General features: G+C 42.7%; 1 protein-coding gene across 1 annotated transcript; it reads left to right on the top strand.

Moving 5' to 3' along the window:
- The first annotated feature begins 768 nt into the window (after nt 1-768).
- On the top strand, nt 769-20,244 carry TMEM64 (transmembrane protein 64). Its single transcript, XM_081919932.1, has 3 exons — nt 769-2,358; nt 16,922-17,077; nt 17,761-20,244. Exons 1-3 carry the CDS (start codon nt 1,579-1,581, stop codon nt 17,950-17,952), a joined length of 1,128 nt encoding a protein of 375 aa, XP_081776058.1. The 5' UTR covers nt 769-1,578; the 3' UTR covers nt 17,953-20,244.
- The last annotated feature ends 1,044 nt before the right edge of the window (nt 20,245-21,288 follow it).

Here is a 21,288-nt window from a genome sequence, read left to right on the forward strand (position 1 = left end):
AAACTTACCAGACGTCAAAACATTAACAAATGTCTAAATTTGAGGCCACCTTTGAGCTTGAGGCCCTGAGTCAAAAGGCTCTCTGCCCCCCCCCCCCATTGGCTCAGGATTGTGCTGTGACAGTTTTTTAACTTATGTGGGCAAAAGTCCACTTCATCAGATGCAGCATACACGTGTGTGAAGAGAACAAAAAGAGAAGTAAACAGTGGAAACAAATGTCACAACACGCAAAAAGTACAGTTCAACTGACATTTGAGCAGCTTTCGCAGGAGAGTTAAACTCTCCATGCTTGGCACCAATACCTCCCATGGCTGATTGGGGGGGGGGGGTTGGTGCCCACCATTCAAAACCTGGGGCTCAGTTTCTTCCTTGCAATAGAACCCTCTGAAATCTATGGCCTAACCCTGCATGGTATCTCAGTGGGCCACCATGTGACAGGTGCTAGGGGGTCACTAGGTGACAGGGGGCTGGGATTGACTCTGTGCCATGTGTGCACAGCCCATGTACACAATATGTAAACACCTGCATAAGCAGCCTGCATGCAATAATGTATATATCATGTGTGAAGCAAGTATCCTGGACATTCTGCGTGAAATTCCCAGGTATGCAGAGGCTCACGCACAGCTGTGTACATGGGAGAGGGCAGTGCATGTAAAAAAAGCATGATTTGTGTGGGTGCCAACTTGAATAAAATATTGGGAGGGGGAACATGCCTTCATAATCGATCACAAGGCGTGCTGCACGCACACTATTTGAATGACAATGCCTATCAATTTTTCTTTGGTGAGGGGGGGGAGCGGCCCCCTGAAATATTTTATTGAGAGGGGTGGGCACTGAAGGGACCATAAGAGTTTGCTCCACTCGTGACGAGGACGCCCTTTCACGCGTTTGCGTGGCAGCACCCGTGTTCTGCGCGTGAAACTCGTTTAGGACCGTGAGGGAGGATGAGGTGACGATTCGTGAGGGCGACGCTCTGCGGGGAAAGCGAAGCCTCCGTTCAGCGGCTGCTTTTTGTCAGGGGGGGCGTTGGTTTGTTCTCTCTGAGGGGGACATATTCGTGAGGGGTTTCCTTTAATGTGAGCAGATAACGTATCTGCGTGAGGCGGAGGCGGCGGAGGCCCGCGCACCTCCCCCTCGCCCAGCGCCGCCCACCGGCCTCTTCTCTCCCGCTGCCACATCGTCCGGCGGCGGCGGCGCCGTCTCCTCCTCCCTCACGCGGGCGGCCGCCTCCGCGCGGAGGCTCCCCCACTGCCGCGGCTGGAGTTCAGGTCGGGGCGGTGCTTCCACGAAGAAGGCGAGCGGGTGGCGCGGCCTTGAAGAGAGCCGGCGGGAAATGGAGCCCTGCTGCCGCTCCCTGGGACGCCTGCTCCGCCAAGGCCGCAGCTGCCGAGCCCGCCCGTTCCCCGTTTAAAAGCTCTCCCGCCCGCCTCGCAAGCCTCGCTTCTCCTCGGCGGTGGCGGCGCCGGAGATGTGCGAGCGGCCGCCGCCGCCTGCGAAGCCGGGAAGAAGGCGAAGCAGCCGGCCGCTCTGGTCGCCGTAGACGCCGAAGCCGCCGCCGCCGCCGCCGCCGCCCGGGCGATGTGGAGCTTGGGCGCGACGGCGCTGCAGCTGCTCTCGCGGGCGGCCAAGCACGCCTTCGCCCAGGGAGCCCGGCAGGACCTGAACCGCTGGCTGCCCCGGCAGGGGGCGGCGACGGCGGCGGAGCCGGGCGAGGCGCCGGGCCGCGGAGGAGCCTCCGAGGGGCTGTTTTGGGGAGAGCAGAACGGGCTGCACCATTACCCGCCGTCGCCGCCTCCGCCCCACCACCCTTCCGTGGAGCCGTCGGTGGAGATCCTGCTGTGCCAGCTGCCCGAAGTGGGTCCCGGCTTGTCCGAGGGCAGGACGTGGCGCTGCTCGGGCTGCCTGCTGGGCACCTGCTGGTGCAAGAGCTGCCTGAGCGCGTGCTTCTTGGCGGCGCTGTGCTTCGCCTCGCTCGCCCTGGTGCGCCAGTACCTGCGGGACCTGATGCTGTGGGCCGAGAGCCTGGACAGCCTGGCCGGCGTGCTGCTCTTCACCGTGGGCTTCATCGTGGTGTCCTTCCCGTGCGGCTGGGGCTACATCCTGCTCAACGTGGCCGCCGGCTACCTCTACGGCTTCGTGCTGGGCATGGGCCTCATGGTGCTGGGGGTCCTCATCGGCACCTTCATCTCCCATGTGGTCTGCAGGAAGCTGCTGGCGGAATGGGTGCTGGCCAGGATCCAGGGCAGCGAGAAGCTCGCCGCTGTCATCCGCGTGGTGGAGGGAGGAAGTGGCCTCAAGGTGGTGGCTCTGGCCAGGCTCACCCCGATACCCTTCGGGCTCCAAAACGCCGTCTTCTCGGTGAGTAGCTCTTTGCAAGAAGCTCGGGGGTGCCCGAAGGGATGCCCTTTGCTCTCAGATGCCTGGCTTGTAAAGGGCATTAATACAGAATAGAAAGCACTGGAGAGCAATTTGGGAATAGAACATATATTCTGCCGAATCTAGGTTTTGCGTTCAAATTGTCGATGGGGAGAATGCAAATGATATTGAAAAGCATTGTTTGTGGAGATAGAACTGTTTGAAAGATTTTTGTTTTTCTCCATGGGAGTGGTTTTGAAAAGTTTGCCATGGGAGCATTTAATATATGGGAACCATAAGTCTGTGCTGATTACAGATAGGTAGCCGTGTTGGTCTGCCATAGTCAAAACAAAAAAAATTCCTTCCAGTAGCACCTTAAAGACCAACTAAGTTAGTTCTTGGTATGAGCTTTCGTGTGCATCTGAAGAAGTGTGCATGCACACGAAAGCTCATACCAAGAACTAACTTAGTTGGTCTTTAAAGTGCTACTGGAAGGAATTTTTTTTGTTTTGTCTGTGCTGATTATCCAGGAAAGATAAATAAGGGCCAAATATTACTTGGTATATAATGAAAACAAAAAAAATTCCTTCCAGTAGCACCTTAAAGACCAACTAAGTTAGTTCTTGGTATGAGCTTTCGTGTGCATGCACACTTCTTCTTGGTATATAATGGTAATCCAACATTCTCTTGTAGATCTGAACTGAAGCAGAGGTGCAGAGGCAAAAGGATTCTTAAATCTTTGCCTGCATCAAATGACATATTTCCCCCGCTTTTTGCAGGATTATAAAAGCATAACTTTTAAAACACATAGGGAAAGCTATTTATGGTGCAAGCCTAAACTCATTGAACACAATGAGACTTGGAAAACATGCATAGGATTGTTCTATTAGAGTGGGGAAATTAGCAGGAAAAGGTTGAAGCATCCTTACCTGCTGCTGCCTCCACTGTTGATTAGCCCCACAGGCTGCAGTGTTTTATTAGGTCTCTTGGGCTACAATCAACCATTACGCACATTTGAGTGCAACTTGTACTTTGGTCTGAGTAGGCTAGTAAATTCCAGCTGCCTCTTTCAGCTTTTCTGAAAAGTCTTCATGGCTTTTAAATTTCCACATAACTTCAAAAATTCCTTACATGGAATTCCAAAATAATTATTAAGGAGTATACTCCTGCATCAGAAAAAACTCCCATTTCCTTCTAACATCAAAAGAAAACTCCGTTGGAAGGAAATAAAGGTTCAATAAAATTATAGGGGCCAATTCTGTTCTTCAAATTTATGTGGTACCAAAGCATTACTGTTTTTCAAACTTGTGTCAACAATCCTCTTGATATTTAAAATAGGGAGGGTTAACTTCACATTTTCCTATAAGAAAGGTGTAGGTACTGTTGAGTTGGGACTCTTGGAAAAGCATGTGTCTATTTTTGTACAAATTTAAAGCTACAGGAGAGAACTTGCAGCTAACCCTTGCTTGAATGTTATAAATGTTTTAATCATGTGCTTTGAGTGAAAACTTACATGTGCCTTACTGTGTGTAAATAGGTGATTATAATAGGTGTTTTTTTGGGGGGGCTGGGAAATCTTAATCATACAGTACTTTGTAGTTTGCTCTTATTTTAATCCCCCCCAATAACATGCAGAAAGAACATACAGATCAGCAGCCGTGCAATGCTTCCCCCAGTGTGTAAACATATCTTTGAAAAAATCCAGCTTACTAGAGTGACTCTTCAGTGATATTATTAGTGATAAAGGGGGTAAGCAAGTGTTTTAAAACACCAACAGTTTTAATTAGGGATAACTCAGTGGATAGAGCAGGAGAGACTTAATCTCAGGGTTGTGGGTTCAAACCCCATGTTGGCCAAAATATTCCTTCATTGCAGGATGTTGGACTAGATGACCCTCGTGGTCCCTTCCAACTCTACAATTCTATGATTCTACATTTGTCACATTCAAGTACCTTACCAATGCAGTCTTATGCATGCCTACTCAGGTGTAAGCCCCACTGTGTTCATTGGGGTTTACTTCCAGGTAATACTGTGTAGAGTTGAGGTATGCAAACTTCAAAAAAAAGTTGGAGTTGACAATCTGGTAACTGAGTTTATTTTTTAGTACTTTTTAGAGGTTTAGTAAACCTTGTGAGTTTACTTTTTAGTAACTGTGCTTAGAATTGCATCTTCAGTTACTTACTTTGGGATTACTGCTATGATGCTGAGCTTATGTGTTCTTCAGTTTGTGTTTATCCTTATTCTGTGATGCCCTCTTAGATAGTCTCCCAGCTCTTTGACAGCTGCTTCTGAGTAAACAGCTCTTGTGAAATGACTACAACATTTAAAGGACTGAACCATGTGGGCAGATGCTGATCGTATTGGTGTCTCCAAGGAATTGGTTCACGTCTGTGCAGTTCAGTCACTTAAACACTCTCCCAACCCTGTGGGAGCTGTTTACAGATAAGTGGCTTTCACAGTACCAGAAGATTGCCTAAAGGTGCCTGTGTGTTGCTCCTTAAAATGTACTGTGCATTAGTGCACCTGCAACATTTTAATTTGAGCCAGCGATCCTTTTTGGAGCAAGGGCCCCAAAGTGTAACTCAATAACAGTAGATCATAAAAGAGTATGAGACTGTGTGCATTCTTTGATAATGATATCGCAGTGGTACTCCTAAGAGATGATAATGAAATTCAACGAAGAGTCTTGTGGCACCTTAAAGGCTTTTATTATGGCATGACCTTTGGTGCATCCATCTGGTGACATGGGTTCTGCTCCACAAAAGCTTTTGCCATAATCAGTTTGCTGGTCTTTAAAGAACCACTCTTTGCTTTTTGCTTCAGCGGACTAACAAGCCCACCCTTTTGAAAATTGCTATAATGAAATCTAGTAATACTACAAATGGATGAACCATGGAAGACATCAAATCACATCTGTAACTCATTTCTGGAAAATCATATTTCAGTATGCTAGATACATAGGGACATCTGGATTCAGTAATTTAGTAGGACATCTGGAACTCACTCCTTTCTATTACTTTTTTCATTGTTTTAGTACCTGTGTGAAATTGATACTCTTTGATATTTGTAATATTTCATTATATTTTCATAGTCTATCTTATATGATGGTTTTTCAACTTCTTTATTGTTTTTGGATATCCTGTCCTAGTTGTGGCAGCTTTTCACAAAATAAGGATATAACATAAATGGTGCAACATGTTAGGAGTCTGGTCCTAGCACTTACAGTTACTTTCTTAATGGCATTCTGCATGGGAATTTCAGGGAACCGAGGAACTTTTAAGTAGTCAGAGAAAAAGTAACCTAAAGACTTGTCATTATTAGCACCCGTCTATCTCGAGAGACAATGGAGTACACCTCTGGGGGTGAAGTCAAATCGCTGGAGAATCACAGCACCTGCTGTTGCTGCAGATACCAGTAACTTGTAACAGCTGCCTCCCACATTGTTTTTGCTGTATTAACACCTAGTGCTATTAGTGACCTCTCTGGGGCACAAGTGTGTATGGAGGTATGGAGGTCCTGGGCTGCCCAGACAACAAAACCGCCTTCTTGACCATTGGACCCACTGTTGGTCTCATCTACTCAACCACCGGAGGCTGACTTTGTACATGGGGAGTCCCTAACTCACCAAGAGATTGAGACCCATTGGCTACCCTCATCTGGTTTAGCTGGGGTGTGGCTGCTGTTGCATGCTGATAGCTTATCGGAGCCACAGGTGAGAGCTGAGTGCAGAGTGGGAATGAAAGGTGGAAAAGCTACCTCAGAAGGAGCACAGCATTTCCCCCACCAGAGGTACTTGTTGTTGTTATTTAGCCGTTTAGTCATGTCCGACTCTTCGTGACCCAGTGGACCAGAGCACGCCAGGCTCTTTTGTCTTCCACTGCCTCCCGCAGTTTGGTCAAACTCATGCTGGTAGCTTCGAGAACACTATCCAACCATCTTGTCCTCTGTCGTCCCCTTCTCCTTGTGCCCTCCATCTTTCCCAACATCAGGGTCTTTTCCAGGGTGTCTTCCCTTCTCATGAGGTGGCCAAAGTATTGGAGCCTCAGCTTCAGGATCTGTCCTTCCAGTGAGCACTCAGGGCTGAGTTCCTTAAGGTTGGATAGGTTTGATCTTCTTGCAGTCCATGGGACTCTCAAGAGCCTCCTCCAGCATCATAATTCAAAAGCATCAATTCTTCGGCGATCAGCCTTCTTTATGGTCCAACTCTCACTTCCATACATCACTATTGGGAAAACCATAGGTACTACCAGAGGCCTTAATACCCCATACACTTCAACTTATAGACTAGTTTCATAGAATTCTTACATTCTTACATCCAAGTCCTTTATGAGTATAAACTGATATGACATGTGTGAATTTGTTCAGTGGGGTGTATGAATAATTCTGGAATATCCTAACTGCAACCATCAGGTCATGCTAAACTGTTACAAGAGAGTAGATTCGGAGATTAATTATAATATCAGATGATTTCATTTAGCTTGAAAACATGGTGGTACTCCCATTACTTCTGTTACTTTTGGAAGCTTGCAGAAATTGTTTTATGTGATTCTAAGTATTCCTTTTAAGATGGAACAGTAAAAACTGTGTGGAAGTACTCCAGTACAGGAAATTAGTAAATAATGATCTATTGGAATAAAGATACTTGGAGTCTGTTAGGAACACTTAGATATCTGTGCTGCCCAGTCCTAAAATTGTGTACAGTACAGTACAGTAAATTCCAGTATGCTCATTGGGACATAATCCCTCCCTTTTAGGTAAATTAGGATTGCAATTATAAACTAGGTTCATGGTTGTGAAAGGCAAGCATCTTGAGAGAGCAATTCCTTTTTGAGTGCCTTTAGTTTATCTGTTCTGCAATGCAGTGTGCAGGACTGTATATTAATGGATGCTTGATGCATGAAGCTTTTCCTACAAAGATAAAAATCCAGGTGCAGAGAATCACACTGCACACACGAAGGTGAATTTCTCAATGTGATCAATGGCAATAGCCTTCTTATTTGATGATGTAAAAGGTTTGTTGATGATGATGATTTTATTGAAAACCTCAGGTAGTTGTAAAGCAGTAAAAAAACAACAACACCCAACCCACCCTCTCCCATGTAGGTTGGTCAGTTGATCTGATGCGAGACAAGATTATGTCTTCTGGACCCAACCCCCTATGATTTGACTATTTTGAATGGTAAGCAGCGCACAATCAGTACAACATGTCACTTATTGTGTCCTGTTTATAATGCTTGACATCAAAAGTTGGCCTTTTCTCCTCCATTTCTTCCTTTGACATAAAAAGCAAGTGTTAAATCAGTCTGCTTGGTAACAGATCATCAGACAATAAAGCTAAAATCCTGCAACCACATACCATAACATGGAAGTAAGCCTCATTTAGCTCAGTGGAACGTATTTCTGAGTAGACCAGAATATGCTTGCACTTTAAATGTGGGTATTAACATTTTCCATAAAATTTAAACAATGCTATCTTTACAAAGAAACTATAATTGAAATATAAAAACGGAAAGGAAAGCAGAAAATGTGATCTAAATTTTCAGCTTTCCATGATCAAGTTAATAAACGCTCAGGGCCATGCCAATGCAGTTAAGTTGCTTTCAGGACCATGTGTCATCTTCTGGCCCATGCACTCAACAGCATGGGTAAAGATCAGTGACTTTAAACAAACATACAAAAGCAAATGGTCCTGAATGTAGGTGCAAGTACAGGCATATTGGGTGATGTTGCATATTTATTAGCTTGATCATGAGTGGGTGTGTATTTGCATTATATTCTCTTTTTTCCCACAGTTAGAAGCTACTGTGTTTAGTTGCAACCAGGAAAACATTGCACTGACTAGGATAACATTTATCCAACGTGTCAGGTCAAAGGTAGTCCTTGACTCTTAGAGTGACAGCATTTCCAGAAAGATAAATAGCATTTGACTGTGAAGTAGTTAGCAGCCCACATGTCTTATCAGATGAACTACTTTTGTAAAAGCATGTCTTATTCCTGAGATTTATATTTTCTCTCTTTTTGAAATATATAAGCAAAAATACAAATATGAGAGGAAAAATTGTACGTAATCTTAAGTAAGAGTATCCAGAGAAAATACAGTGGTACCTCAGTTTTTGAACGTCTCCGTTGACGAACATTTTGGTTTTCGAATGCCGTAAACCTGGAAGTAAATGCTTCGGGTTTCAAACACCTCAGAAGTCAAACATGCCATGCAGCTTCTGCTGAGTGCAAGCTCCTGAGGCCTAGCTGTTGGTTGTTGAGTCCTTGGTTTTTGAATGTTTCAGAACCTGAACAGTCTTCCGGGATTTATTACGTTTGAAAACTGAGGTACCACTGCACTCATTTCTGCAGGAGAATGTTATAGTAGACATTTCAACACAGAGCAAAAGGGTTCCTTCTATTTTATTAACTTTTTAAGAGTTATATATGTTAGACTCACCAAATCAAATCATTGGTTTTCGAATGCCGTAAACCTGGAAGTAAATGCTTCGGGTTTCAAACACCTCAGAAGTCAAACATGCCATGCAGCTTCTGCTGAGTGCAAGCTCCTGAGGCCTAGCTGTTGGTTGTTGAGTCCTTGGTTTTTGAATGTTTCAGAACCTGAACAGTCTTCCAGGATTTATTACGTTTGAAAACTGAGGTACCACTGCACTCATTTCTGCAGGAGAATGTTATAGTAGACATTTCAACACAGAGCAAAAGGGTTCATTATATTTTATCAACTTTTTAAGAGTTATATATGTTAGACTCACCAAATCATTCATTTTGGTTGTATTCAAAGCCTTTCTCATCCATTTTAATGTTGAAGAGTATCCCCTTTTTAATATCTGTCAATTACAACTTTAGGGCTAATAACAGGTTGTCAATTAATGCATTTTTCAGATGAAAAAGCAAAAAAACAAGACCCAAGGTTTTGAATTTATTTGCATTTAAATAACAGTATCACAAATGGACCTAATTTCAGTTTACACCTGGCCATCTGATATATTACATCAATCACTTTCTTCCAAACTTCAACAACTGGAAGGCATTTCCTTCACAACTGCATGAAGCTGACACCTGATGATTGACATCTCCATCATTTATTATAAGTTCCATAAATATTGTTGACTTTATGTGGGGTGAAGAACTATTTGCATAATGATTTATATAGTGTTTCAGATTTAAGCAATATAAGAAGGATCTGATAGACTGAAAAACAGATGGCTGTTACCTTTTTTAAATCATTGGCCCCCTGCCCTTCATCAGTTGAAGTTTAAGGACATTCACACACTTTCACTGAGCACAATTGGCAAATATTTCTGTGTAATTTTGAGCTGATTCAAAAGGTGTTTCATGAATGAGGCTGTTTGCTTGTCTGGTTATAATACTTATATTCCGTTTGATAGATCCAAGAAGTTCTCAAAGCAGCTTACAAAATATTTTTATGATATGATTGCATTCAATGATAGTTTTAGGAAGAGAAATAATATAGCATCCATATGATGCTAGGTTATTTTGGAAGCATTTCCTTTCTTCATCCGTGGTCTTCCCTGCTGTTGCCAGGTAGCAATCCCACTGAGGATCTCTGAGGCAAAGGAACTAAGGCTCAGCAGCTGGACCTCACTCAGCCCATGATGGAGGCAAGTCTTGGTCAAATCAAGTAGCTATTGTCTTCCTTCTTCAAAACCTACCTTGAAGAAAGACTACAACTACTTCCTCCTACCTTGAAGAAAGGCTTTCTTAATACCAACTGTATGTAACATTTGGTAGTCACTTATTTTGGGCTCTATCCTAATCCTTATTCTAAGGAGCTCAGGGAAGATGATAGTATTGTTGAAATGAAGAGAGACAGAATTCCCTATCCCCAGGATGCATGAGCTAGAGAGGAGGGTGGTGGTGGTGAGGTAAAATCAATTAAAAATTATGGTAATCCTGTCTTTAATAAAAAAAGAAATCTGAATTTTAATGCAAACATGTTGAAAGGCACAACATTTATTACTATGTGTGTCCCTTGGTCCCAGGTAATTATATTTTCCACCTACGTGTTCTTATATTATAAATATTTATGATGCTACCAGGCAAAAAGCCTGGGCATTTGTTTTTCATATCATAGAGGAATACAGTTTTGTGAGGTAGCTGCTACAGCCAGCAACCATTTTAGGCACAGCCAGTTGATATGCAATTGCCGACACGCAGGTCCTTTTGGACCCAGAAGAAGGTGGAACGGAGGTGGCCGATGTGCTGTGTGGCCAGAACAGAACCCCCACGTGAAATGGTTGCCACCTGCATCTGATCTGCAAAATTCTAGGCACTTGCTACCGTCTGATCTTAGTCACAGTTATGTAGAAGTAAGCCTCACTTTGTTCAGTGGGACTTACTTCCTTATAACTGATCAAAGGACTACAACCTTTGCCTTCAAGTAAGTGGTCTTGCTTTATATTCTTGTATGTCTACAGCATAAGCCAAAAAGACATAATTATGTTTCATAAATCTGTGGTGCTAAAGGTTTTGAATTATGCTCCTAGATTACATAGATAAAAAACCATGTTTTAATTGTTAAAGTAGCCTGTTAGTACACATACATTTAGGAAGGGTATGAATTTCAAAATGAGGAACTTAATAGAAGTTAATTATTCTAAGTGGTCTTTTTTCTTTTTCTTGGTAACTTAAATCAAAATAGATAACTAAATTAAGACCAGTCTGCTCTACTTGCAAAGCAGTGTGAGAAATAAATAAGAAGGAGTAAATATATGATTAGCCCTTTGTCTCTCAACCAAGAAAGTAGCTTCCTTCAACTGTGCAGAATTTGTGGTTTGCTTCTTAGTGGATCACTATGGTATGTGGTCTCCAAACTTAGATGTTCTGCGCCCCCCCCCCCAAAAAAAGGTGTTGGGATGAAAATCTTATCTGGATCCCTCTGAGGTCTGAATTGCACATGATGTTAAGTGCATTACCTGCTGTGTCCTTTGGGGTTCTTTTATTTGCTAGTAAGTGTGTGTACACATGTGTCCGGGACTCAAGGCGGCTTTGCATAGATAAAATAGAAAAAGCTAAAAACAGAAAAGACAAAAATTAAAACATTTTAAGATAGATCCATTAAAAACACAGGCAACAATAAAAGCCTGTTGGAATAGAAACATCTTCACCTTCCGGCGGAAGGACAGGAAGGAGAGAGCCTGTCTACCTTGTCTAGGAAGGGAGTTCTGAGATCTTGAAGCAGTCACCAAGAAGGCCCTCTCCCATGTCCAGAGCCAAGAGCCTGGGCAGGTTCATATGAGGGAATGGGGGTCTTTCAGATAGCTTGAGGTTGGAGTGGCATCTCAGTGACAGACTCTGCTCCCATTGGACACAAGTTTGTTTGAACATCTGTCTTCTATTAAGTCGGACTATTGCTTCAACACTGACTGGCAGCAGCTTTCCAAGACAGGAGTCTTTCCCAGCCTTACTTGGAGGTCTGGAGATTGCTGAATATAAAGCATGTGCTCTGCCACATAGCTGTAGCCTTTCCCCCAAACTTTCTGTAAGGATTTGGGTGCCTATGATTTTATGGGCCAGGGGTGGAGTCCGCTGACCCATTCCTATCCCTCCTCCCGCCATGTGAACCCTGGTTAAAATCCCTATAAAGATTTTAAAAACAATCTTGTAAATTGAATTCTTCCAGGTTTCTCTCTTTCCCCCTACATTACAGTTTTCTTAAAAAGGTTCTGATGTAAAAATAGATATACAAATGGTTTTATCAAATATGGGTGCCCTAATTTTATTTAAGCATAAAACAATGTTTATTTTCTATATTTGAAAAAGGTATGGTGACTTTAGATTGGATTTAACTGCATCTTGCTAATGAGTTCACTAGACATGCCTCTTTCCTACTGTATGATACTTAGTCCTGAGCCATTTTAGGATGAAAGAAGAAGCAAAGATCATGATCTGTACAGATAACATCTTACCAGTAGCCTGGGTACATTACAGGCTGAACATGTTTGCTGTCGAGAGGTGTTCATCTAATCCTTGTGATTGTTTCAGAGTACGGTCAAATTTAACGAGTGCCCTACTTAGTATATCTGGTTTCTAATTTAATATTTAAAAGGCAGAGAAAGTACTAGTTGCACCCTCCTGGCAATAAAGTAGGTCTCCCATGTGTAAGCTTTCGTAATGTCCCAGATTTCAACAGAATTACAAAAGTTATCAGAAAGTGCCTTTTGGATATATAAAGCTGGTAAGTTTATTCACATACCTGTCAATAAAATTTGCTGTAAAACTTCTGCCTAAGTTGAATTCATGCTACTGGTGCAAATACTTTCTTGGATTTAGAAGTACAGTGGTGCCTCGCAAGACGAAATTAATTCGTTCCGCAAGTCTTTTCGTCTTGCGAGTTTTTCGTCTTGCGAAGCATGGTTTCCCATAGGAATGCATTAAAAATCAATTAATGCGTTCCTATGGAAACCGCCTTCAGACCAGGTCCGGGGACAGTCTGTCCCCCGACCTCTTCTGAAGGCCGGCGGGGGGGGGGGGCGAAAGTCTTTGCTCCCCCTTGCCTGCCTTCCCGGGAGAGCGGAAAACGCAGCGCTGCCTTCCCGCTCTCCCCCCTGCCTGCCTTCCGCGGAAAGCGGGAAGGCAGCGCTGCGTTTTCCGCTCTCCCGGGAAGGCAGGCAGGGGGGAGCTCCTCCCGCCTGCCTTCAAAAGCCGTCCGGGATAGCGGGAAGCGCTTCCCTGCTATCCCGGACCGCTTTTAAAATGCTGGCGGTGGAGAGCAAAGCCTTTCGCCCCCGCCGGCCTTCCTGGACCTCTTCTGAAGTCCGGAGGGGGGGGGGGAAAGGCTTTGCTCCCCACCGCCAGCATTTAAAAGAGGTCCCCGGAGATTTCCCCATGGGCTTTCGTCTTGCAAAGCAAGCCCATAGGGAAAATCGTCTAGTGAAGCGACGCAAAAACCGAAAAACCCTTTCGTCTTGCGGGTTTTTCGTCTTGCGAGGCATTCGTCTTGCGGGGCACCACTGTACTGTAATAAATTGCCTAAAATTATGAAGTAATTTGTTCACTACTCAAGTGTTTCAGCTGATCACCTTACTGGAGTGCTAAAATGTATTTGATTACTCATGTCACCACTTCATTTTGAAGAGATACTGTTAAAATACCAACACTGTTCTAAAATAGTGGCTACAGGCTATGTTGTGAATATTTTTTTAAAATCATCATTCTAATGCTACATAATGTAATGGTACATAATGCTAAAATGAACAGAATATCATTTTAATGTGTCTTAAAGTGTCTGCTGGGAAGGGCTGTTTTCGTTAAAACTTTAGAAGCCGTTTGGGTCTTTGTATTGCTTGACTTAGGAACATGTTTTAGACCAGCTATGTTGTACTTCAGGCCCCCACCCCTAAATAGGCCTGTGAAGTGGATTTGAAAAAAACCTACCATGTCCAACTGTTCCATCACCTGACATTCATATGACATCAGGTGCTGTAGTGGTGATGTCTCTGTGCCTAATTCCAAAACGAAAATTGGGAGCGCACTATAGGTGGAATGATTCTTTCATTCCAGTGACTGCTTCAGTTTGGCACTTTAAAAATTGGTGGCAGGTTCAAGTGGGAAAGAAGAATTGGGAGGGCATTTAGAGTACATTCTTGATTCTTCTTTTGCAGCCAGGGTTTAAAATTTGAATCACCTGATGTCATGATGACAGATGATTGACCCGTGGGTGGCCTTGCTCACCTGTCAAAGTCACCTGTGGGTGGGCCAGTTGAGGGTCTGGTTTGTTAGCTGCCTCAAGTTTCCCTGAAGTTTCAGCTGTTGGAGAATGCAGCAGCCCTGATGTTGACAAGTGATAAACAATTAGGCCAATTCTTCATCAGCTTTACTGGCTACCTATTGGCTTCTAGGAGCAATTTAAATTGCTGGTATTGACCTTTTAAAGCAGGCTTCCTCAAACTTGGCCCTCCAGATGTTTTGAGACTACAATTCCCATCATCCCTGACCACTGGTCCTGCTAGCTAGGGATCATGGGAGTTGTAGAGATAGATTAGGTAGTTCCTTGTGGCCCTCTTTTTCAGTCCCTGTGTGGAATGATTGGTAGAAATAGAGCAGTGTATTTTTTATTGTTTCTACTCGTTGTTGCATTGTTCTACTATTCAAATAACATTTGTATGTTTAAGTGGTTTTATCAGATATTTTATGTTCCCTTGGAAAACACTGTTGCTAGGTGGCTGACAAGTCTATAAAACAAATAGAAAAGGTAAAGGTACCCCTGACTGTTAGGTCCAGTGACGGACGACTCTGGGCTCTATAGGCCGAGGGAGCTGGCGTTTGTCTGCAGACAGATTCTGGGTCATGTGGCCAGCATGACTAAGCCACTTCTGGCAAACTAGAGCAGCTCACGGAAACGCTGTTTACCTTCCTGCCGGAGCAGTACCTATTTATCTACTTGCATTTTGACGTGCTTTCAAACTGCCAGGTGGGCAGGAGCTGGGACTGAACAATGGGAGCTCACCCCGTCATGGGGATTCGAACTGCCGACCTTCTGATCAGCAAGCCCTAGGCTCTGTGGTTTAGACCACAGCACCACCCGTGTCCCTTCAAACAAATAGAATTAAACTACAAATTATAAACTGTATTTCTTAATATGTGGAAAAAGCCTACCAGCAGTTGGGCTATTAAATATGACATACTAGATTACTTTCAGAACCTCAACACTGTTGGCAGTATGTGTCGTCACAGGCCTCTAGTATTGAGTACTAGAATGTTTGTTTGTATTCCTGTGGGCAAGCTCCTACTTGGAATGTATTACCAAAGGTAACTTATAAATACATTCATATTTTAAAATATAATGTGTTTGTCATACTGAATTTATAAATACTTGGCTGTATATCAAAGGAGCCACACCCTGGGAATGGCTTCAACTGGCTGGCTAAACCAGGTGAGGGTTGCTGATGGGTCTCAAACCCTTGGTGAGTTAGGGACTTCTGCATGCAAAGACAGGCTCTGGCATATTGAGCAGATGAGACCAATAGTGGGTCCAACAGTCAAGAAGGTGATTTCTGCACATGCTGTAGGGAAATGAGGGGCATATGGGGCTTGTCAACCTGGGAAGGGTAACAGTTGCTTGCAGGATATCTTTGGGAGAAGAAAAAGCTAATGAATAAACCCTGCAGAAATCTGGAGTGGAGTCCCTAAAGCGGTTGGATGGCGTCTTGTATGCCCCCTTCTGGCAACTCCTGCAGCCAAGCTGGTATTAAACATACTGTTCTGCTTTCCTTTGGACCACATCAGCCAGGCTGAGAGGGGGGAAGCCTAACACCTCCATACACAGTGCCCAGGCTTGTGCCCCAAAGAGGTTACTTCAGTGCTGCTAAGGCAGGGTTTGACTTCACCTCTGGAGGTGCATTCCATTGTCTCTCATTTCACTAAGGGGTTCAAGGCAATATACATGATCCCTTCCCACCTTTTTTAATCCTTATGTCTCCTCAATACTAGTGGAGCACCCTCTGTCATTACTGTGGTACCTCTGGATACGAACGGGATCTGTTCTGGATCCCCGTTCACATCCTGAAGTAAACGCAAGCCACGTCTGCGTGTGTGCGGGTCGTGATTTGCCGCTTCCGTGCATACGTGTGACGTCATTTTGACCGTCTGCGCGAGTGGCGAAACCTGGAAGTAATGCGTTCCGTTATTTCCGGGTCATCGCAGAGCGCAACTCGAAAGCGCTCAACCTGAAGCAACTTCAACCCGAGGAATGGCTGTATATCACAATAACTCAAGATTATAAAAGATTATGGTTATTTTCCATAATCCTCATCTTGCGTACTTTATTGTAAAACTTTCATTTTTGTTGTACAAAAATTTGGGGCAAGCAGTGTGATGTCTGTAGAAAGAGGTTCAAATGAAATATAGAACAGGAGCATCACTCTGGACTGTGATGCAGAAATATAGTCATGAATGGCTTCTTAAGAACACTACAATGTTTTGAGAAAAAGTTTCCAATTTATTTCCCAATCTAGATCTGATGAAACACCCTTAAAAACAAAACGAAAGGAATCTGGTATGAACTGCAGAGTTTTGCAGTTGCAGGAATTGTAGTAAATGACATATCCTACTTGAACTGTATAGTCAAAAGCTATACAAAAAAGCTGGAAAAGAGATTTAACTGGAAGAACTAATAGGTGTATTTTCATAAATGTATTAGGTGGAATTTTCCATGTAGCTACTTATTTACTTCCTGATTTAGACCTTTTCCTGAAATAGGTTATGCATCTAGTAATCCAAAATGATTGTAATATTATTCTAACTTTCATTTTTAGCATTCATAAATAATTTTTGAAATCCTTAAGCCAATTAAAATATGTAAAAATATTTTCCCAGTAGACTTATGTAGCTTCATAGATGCTGTCATGGATTTTGTACTTCAAAATAAATTTTAATTACTTGATGTTCAAATATGAACATATGGTTGTACTCTTAGGTCTATTGCAGTAAGTGGTTCCTATTAGCCTTGGGGCTGGTGATGGTGTCTTTGGGAGATTTAGAACATGTAACTAATCAAGAGAATTCCTTTTTTCAGGTTACATTTTATGCCTTCTTTTTTATTTAGATAACAGATCTTTCATTACCAAACTATCTGATGGCTTCTTCCATTGGATTGCTTCCAACTCAACTCTTAAACTCCTATCTGGGCACCACCTTGCGCACTATGGAGGATGTCATTGCAGAACAAAGTGTTAGTGGCTACTTCATTTTTAGTTTACAGGTAAGCCATTTTTTAGCCCTTACTCAAAAAATTCATTTTTATAGCCTTTTGTCTCATTGCGGTATGTTTTTAATGAAAGTAAGTCCCACTGTGTTAAGTGGTATTCACTCCCAGGTAATCTGCATGGTTAATATTGGCTCTTGTGGGGGCGAGTTTTGTAGTTTGAGTATACAGTAGAACCTCTACTTACAACCGCCGCCACTTGCGGATGTTCCAAGTTGCAACCGCGGCAAACCTGGAAGTAACTGGTGGGTTTGCTGCCGTTTGCGCATGCGCAGGAGTGGCGATCGCTGTTCGCTCATGCACACAATGGCTGCTCTCCCAGCGACCCGTTTCGCCATAAGGACAGGCCTCCAGAACGGATTGTGGTTGTGAGTAGAGGTTCCGCTGTATGTTGTGTGAAGACGTACTTTTCTTTTGTCTGTCCTGACTCTCTCCACATTTAGCTTCATTGAATAGCCTCGGGTCATATGATATGAGAGGAGAAAAACTCCTTCCCTCCACTTTCTCTGCACTACACATATGTGAACGTGATATTCTTTTTAACGCAGTCGCTGCTAGCGTGACCTATAAAGCCTATTTAAAAGTTCACCTTTTCCCCACACTTTGAATCTTTTCCTTGTGCTTATTACTGCTGTTGAAAATATTTTTTTAAAGTACTATCACTTCTGTTTCATTCACAGATTGTAATAAGTATAGGCCTCATGTTTTATGTTGTCCACCGGGCTCAAGTGGAATTGAATGCAGCCATAGTTGCATGTGAAATGGAAATGAAGACATCACTTGTTAAAAGCAGTCTACCAAGCAACAGCAACTCATCCTTTTGCAGCAAGAGGACGCTTGCAATTTCTGGAGGAGGAATCAACATTGTATGAGTCGCGCCCCCCACCTCCTGAAGTATTATATTAACTTTCTTTGTGAAACTGGACAGCCTAACATATTGCCTAGACATCTCAAAAAGACTTAAATCCCGAACAGTGGAGGATCTCAAACAACCTTGGTGGTTTTTAAATTGCAAAATGGGCGGCTTTTTGTAAGGTGGCTATGTGACTGTAAATATAGATGTAAGTCTGGCTGCACCTTTCGTCATTATTATACGTGTCATGGCCTGTAGTCTGCACTTTAGGTTTGTTTTGTGTTTCCTTTTTCAAATGGAGAAAAAATACCCTTGAAGCAAATATTTTTTTCCTTTCTGCTTAGCGTTATTTATAAGGCTGACTAATAATATACAGTAGATCTTCAATGCTGGCGAATGAGTGTAAAGTATGCAACTCCATGTACAGTACTCTTGAATGTGCTTAGCTTTCAAAGTATTTCCAGAAAGCAGTATGTTCTTCTCTCACGAGCAAGAGGGCAATCCAGCAAAGGGAAGGTTCTGCTTCTTAGGGCTGGGAAGGCAAAACTCTAGTACTTTCTGGAAAGGACAGCTCTCTCTCCCTCCCAGTATCCAGTCATTTCCTGTCTGCGACAGGTTAAAGGGTTTCTCCACAGTTCTTTTGGGGACCTGCTAAAAAAGGAAAGTGCGGGAGCATTTTTGCTATTTGGGGACTATCTGGCTCCCTTACCTTGCTTTTTTTTAATTTCTTGTGGGGCCAGGGGGAGAACACATTATATAAATATTTGGTTGAATGTATTTTTGTAAGCCACTGAAATATTGTGGAGCCATTCATAATTTTTCACGTAAGTTTAAATCCTACTTTGTGGGACTGAAGTGCTCTTATATAACGTTTTGAGTTACGCTGTGTAATATGCAAAGTAAAAGAGAAACTACAAAGAACTTAATATGATTGTGGCCAATAGCAGTCTGAAGGAGAACTTGTAGGTGAAATACAAGTCTTTGACCTGGTTTTATCATCCTCGTTAGTGACGAAAAGGGCTCTTCCATTACAAACGCATTTCTAGCTAGTTAGAGTTTGGGTGTGTGTAAATCGGCTTCGCACCGTAAGACTTGCAAAGCAGGAGGAACTAAATCTCTCTGAAAATACTATGGTACTAACAGATAACGTGGCCTTTATTTTATGGGGAAGACCTTTTGGTTTTTCTTTAATAAAAGCTTTAAAAATCAACGCAGTTCCTCCCTAATACTTTCCTCCGGCCATCAAATGATGCTCTTCTGGTATGTTTTGTGCAGTACATTGGTACTTGTACCAGTGAAATGCTGTGAAGATTGCATGTGCCCCTTCTTCTTCTTTGCATGTGTGAAACATTTGCAAAAATTAGGAAAAACAGGTTTTCCATCTTAAAAAAAAAATGACTAGAAAAGGGCAGAAATGTCTTTCAAGGCTCAGGAATCCGTAAATGTTTTTAAAAGAATATATTTCATATGATATGATGGACTCTCCACAGAAGGATCGCCAAGTCTCTTCTTCGTGGGTTTGAACAGACTGAAATAATCTTGTGTGTGTCAGTTCCATAATTCTTTACAGATACATATTTGTATACTCTCAAAAAATGCTTCATAGAAGTTGGAACCAGCACAAAACTACTTTGAACTCAAATAACCTTATTTTTTTGTCTTAATTAGTTTCTTGTCAACAATAAAGTACAATTTGGGCTGTTACAATTTTGTGTTAACTTATTGTCCCTCCCTTTATTTTTTGCATGTGTGTCACCTGGATGCAATCAGTTTGGGGTTGTTGTTTTTTGCCAGTTATGTGTAAACTGTAGAAAACAAGGGCCACAGTCTAAAACCATATGTCCATTAGCTTTTGTGTTTGGTTGTGGCAAATTGCTTTCAGGGTTATAGTTAGTCCAGAATAGTTTGCCATTGAGAATATACCATACTTTTTTCGGGTACAGTAATTGCACAGTTCCAATATGTCCCCAGTCACCTTGAAATGGTGGTCAAACATCTTAGCAACATTTCCTTTCTTGAATCTATTGACATTTATGGAACTACTTGCAAGCAACTGTTTGGGGGGGAATTTAGTGTTATTCTCCTACACCTGCATTAGTTTGTCCCTTTTGAAAACTGACAGACCGGTTACTATTTAAGGGCACTGTTTGACAGTGAAAGATTGCTGATCCCTTTGTTACCAAGGCTTTTTATTTGAAAAGTAACTCCAGTAAGCAAAGTAACCTGGATGTCATCCCACTTAAGACTTTACCAATACATGTATTTTGTGGACTCCTTTGATGACAACAATAAAGAAGACTTTGCAAAGCTGCATTCTCAAGTGCTTTTAGTTCCATTGTGTTTTGCAACCAAATTAACTTCGCTGTGTAAACATTTTAAAACAATAATCTCCTTAAAGTTTCTGCTTTTGGCGTGATAACTTGTGTACAAGTTAATAGAAAATATGCATAAAAGTATTTTTTTCCTTTTCTTTTTGTATCTTGCCAATCATTTTATACAATAAATTCACTCTTTATTCTGCTTGTGTAGATGTGAGCTTTAAGTCTTCTACTGTAGCATGTGGCTTGGCTCATTTGATAGAGCCACCTACCAGCCATCACTGGTAGAAGGCCTCTTGTCTGCTCCTGCTCAATGTGGGTTAAGCTATAGGCACTGGCTCCCTTTGTATGTTAGTACATGGAGGATCTTATATAGACTTAGAACACAGGAAGGTATTTCTAGTCGAGCATCCTGTTCTTTTGTGGCCAACCATATGCCTGTCAGAAGTCCAAAAGCAGGGCAGCTTAAAATAGAGGAGAAAACTTGCATCCTGCTCTGTTTTAATGGCTGCATCGAAATTCTGCATGTTATCCAAATGCTTTCCATGCACGTTAAGAAAAAAATTGTGTGATGTCTGGGATTTCTGGAATGTTATAAACCTTTTTGCATCAAGCCAGTTTTTTCATGGAATATTTTAACATCTCTTTCATGCCAAGTCTTATAATCTCAGCAAGACCTGGCGTGTGTGTTGGGGTTAGAGGCATCGGTGCAGTTGAGTGAGAGAATGGGTGTGTTCTCAGTACATGTATGTGCCCCCCCCGTCCCATGTGACAGTGAGGGAGAAATTCCCCAGCCCTGTCCTAGAGCTAAATGAGCCTTGTGGAAAATACCCAGGGGCTTGTCAGAACCACTGGCACTAACCTGTATTGTCACACACAAAGCAGGGCCCTGGTCTGTGTCAGTTCTAAAATTGTGAGTATGTTTTACATATGATGCACCAAACGTGACTTTTTGTCGTTGGAGCACAAAGCATCTCCTAAGATCAAGCCTTTGCAGATGTTTTCAGTGCAGACATTGCAGGCTAAAAATATCGTCA

Source organism: Podarcis melisellensis (assembly GCF_964234715.1).
Source record: "Podarcis melisellensis genome assembly, chromosome: 7".
Classification (NCBI taxonomy): domain Eukaryota; kingdom Metazoa; phylum Chordata; class Lepidosauria; order Squamata; family Lacertidae; genus Podarcis; species Podarcis melisellensis.

Coding starts and splice junctions, on each gene's coding strand:
- TMEM64 (XM_081919932.1), top strand. CDS start 1,579: ATGTGGAGCTTGGGCGCGACGGCGCTGCAGCTGCTCTCGCGGGCGGCC. Junction 2,359..16,921: donor TCCAAAACGCCGTCTTCTCG/GTGAGTAGCTCT, acceptor TTTTTTATTTAG/ATAACAGATCTTTCATTACC. Junction 17,078..17,760: donor ACTTCATTTTTAGTTTACAG/GTAAGCCATTTT, acceptor TTTCATTCACAG/ATTGTAATAAGTATAGGCCT.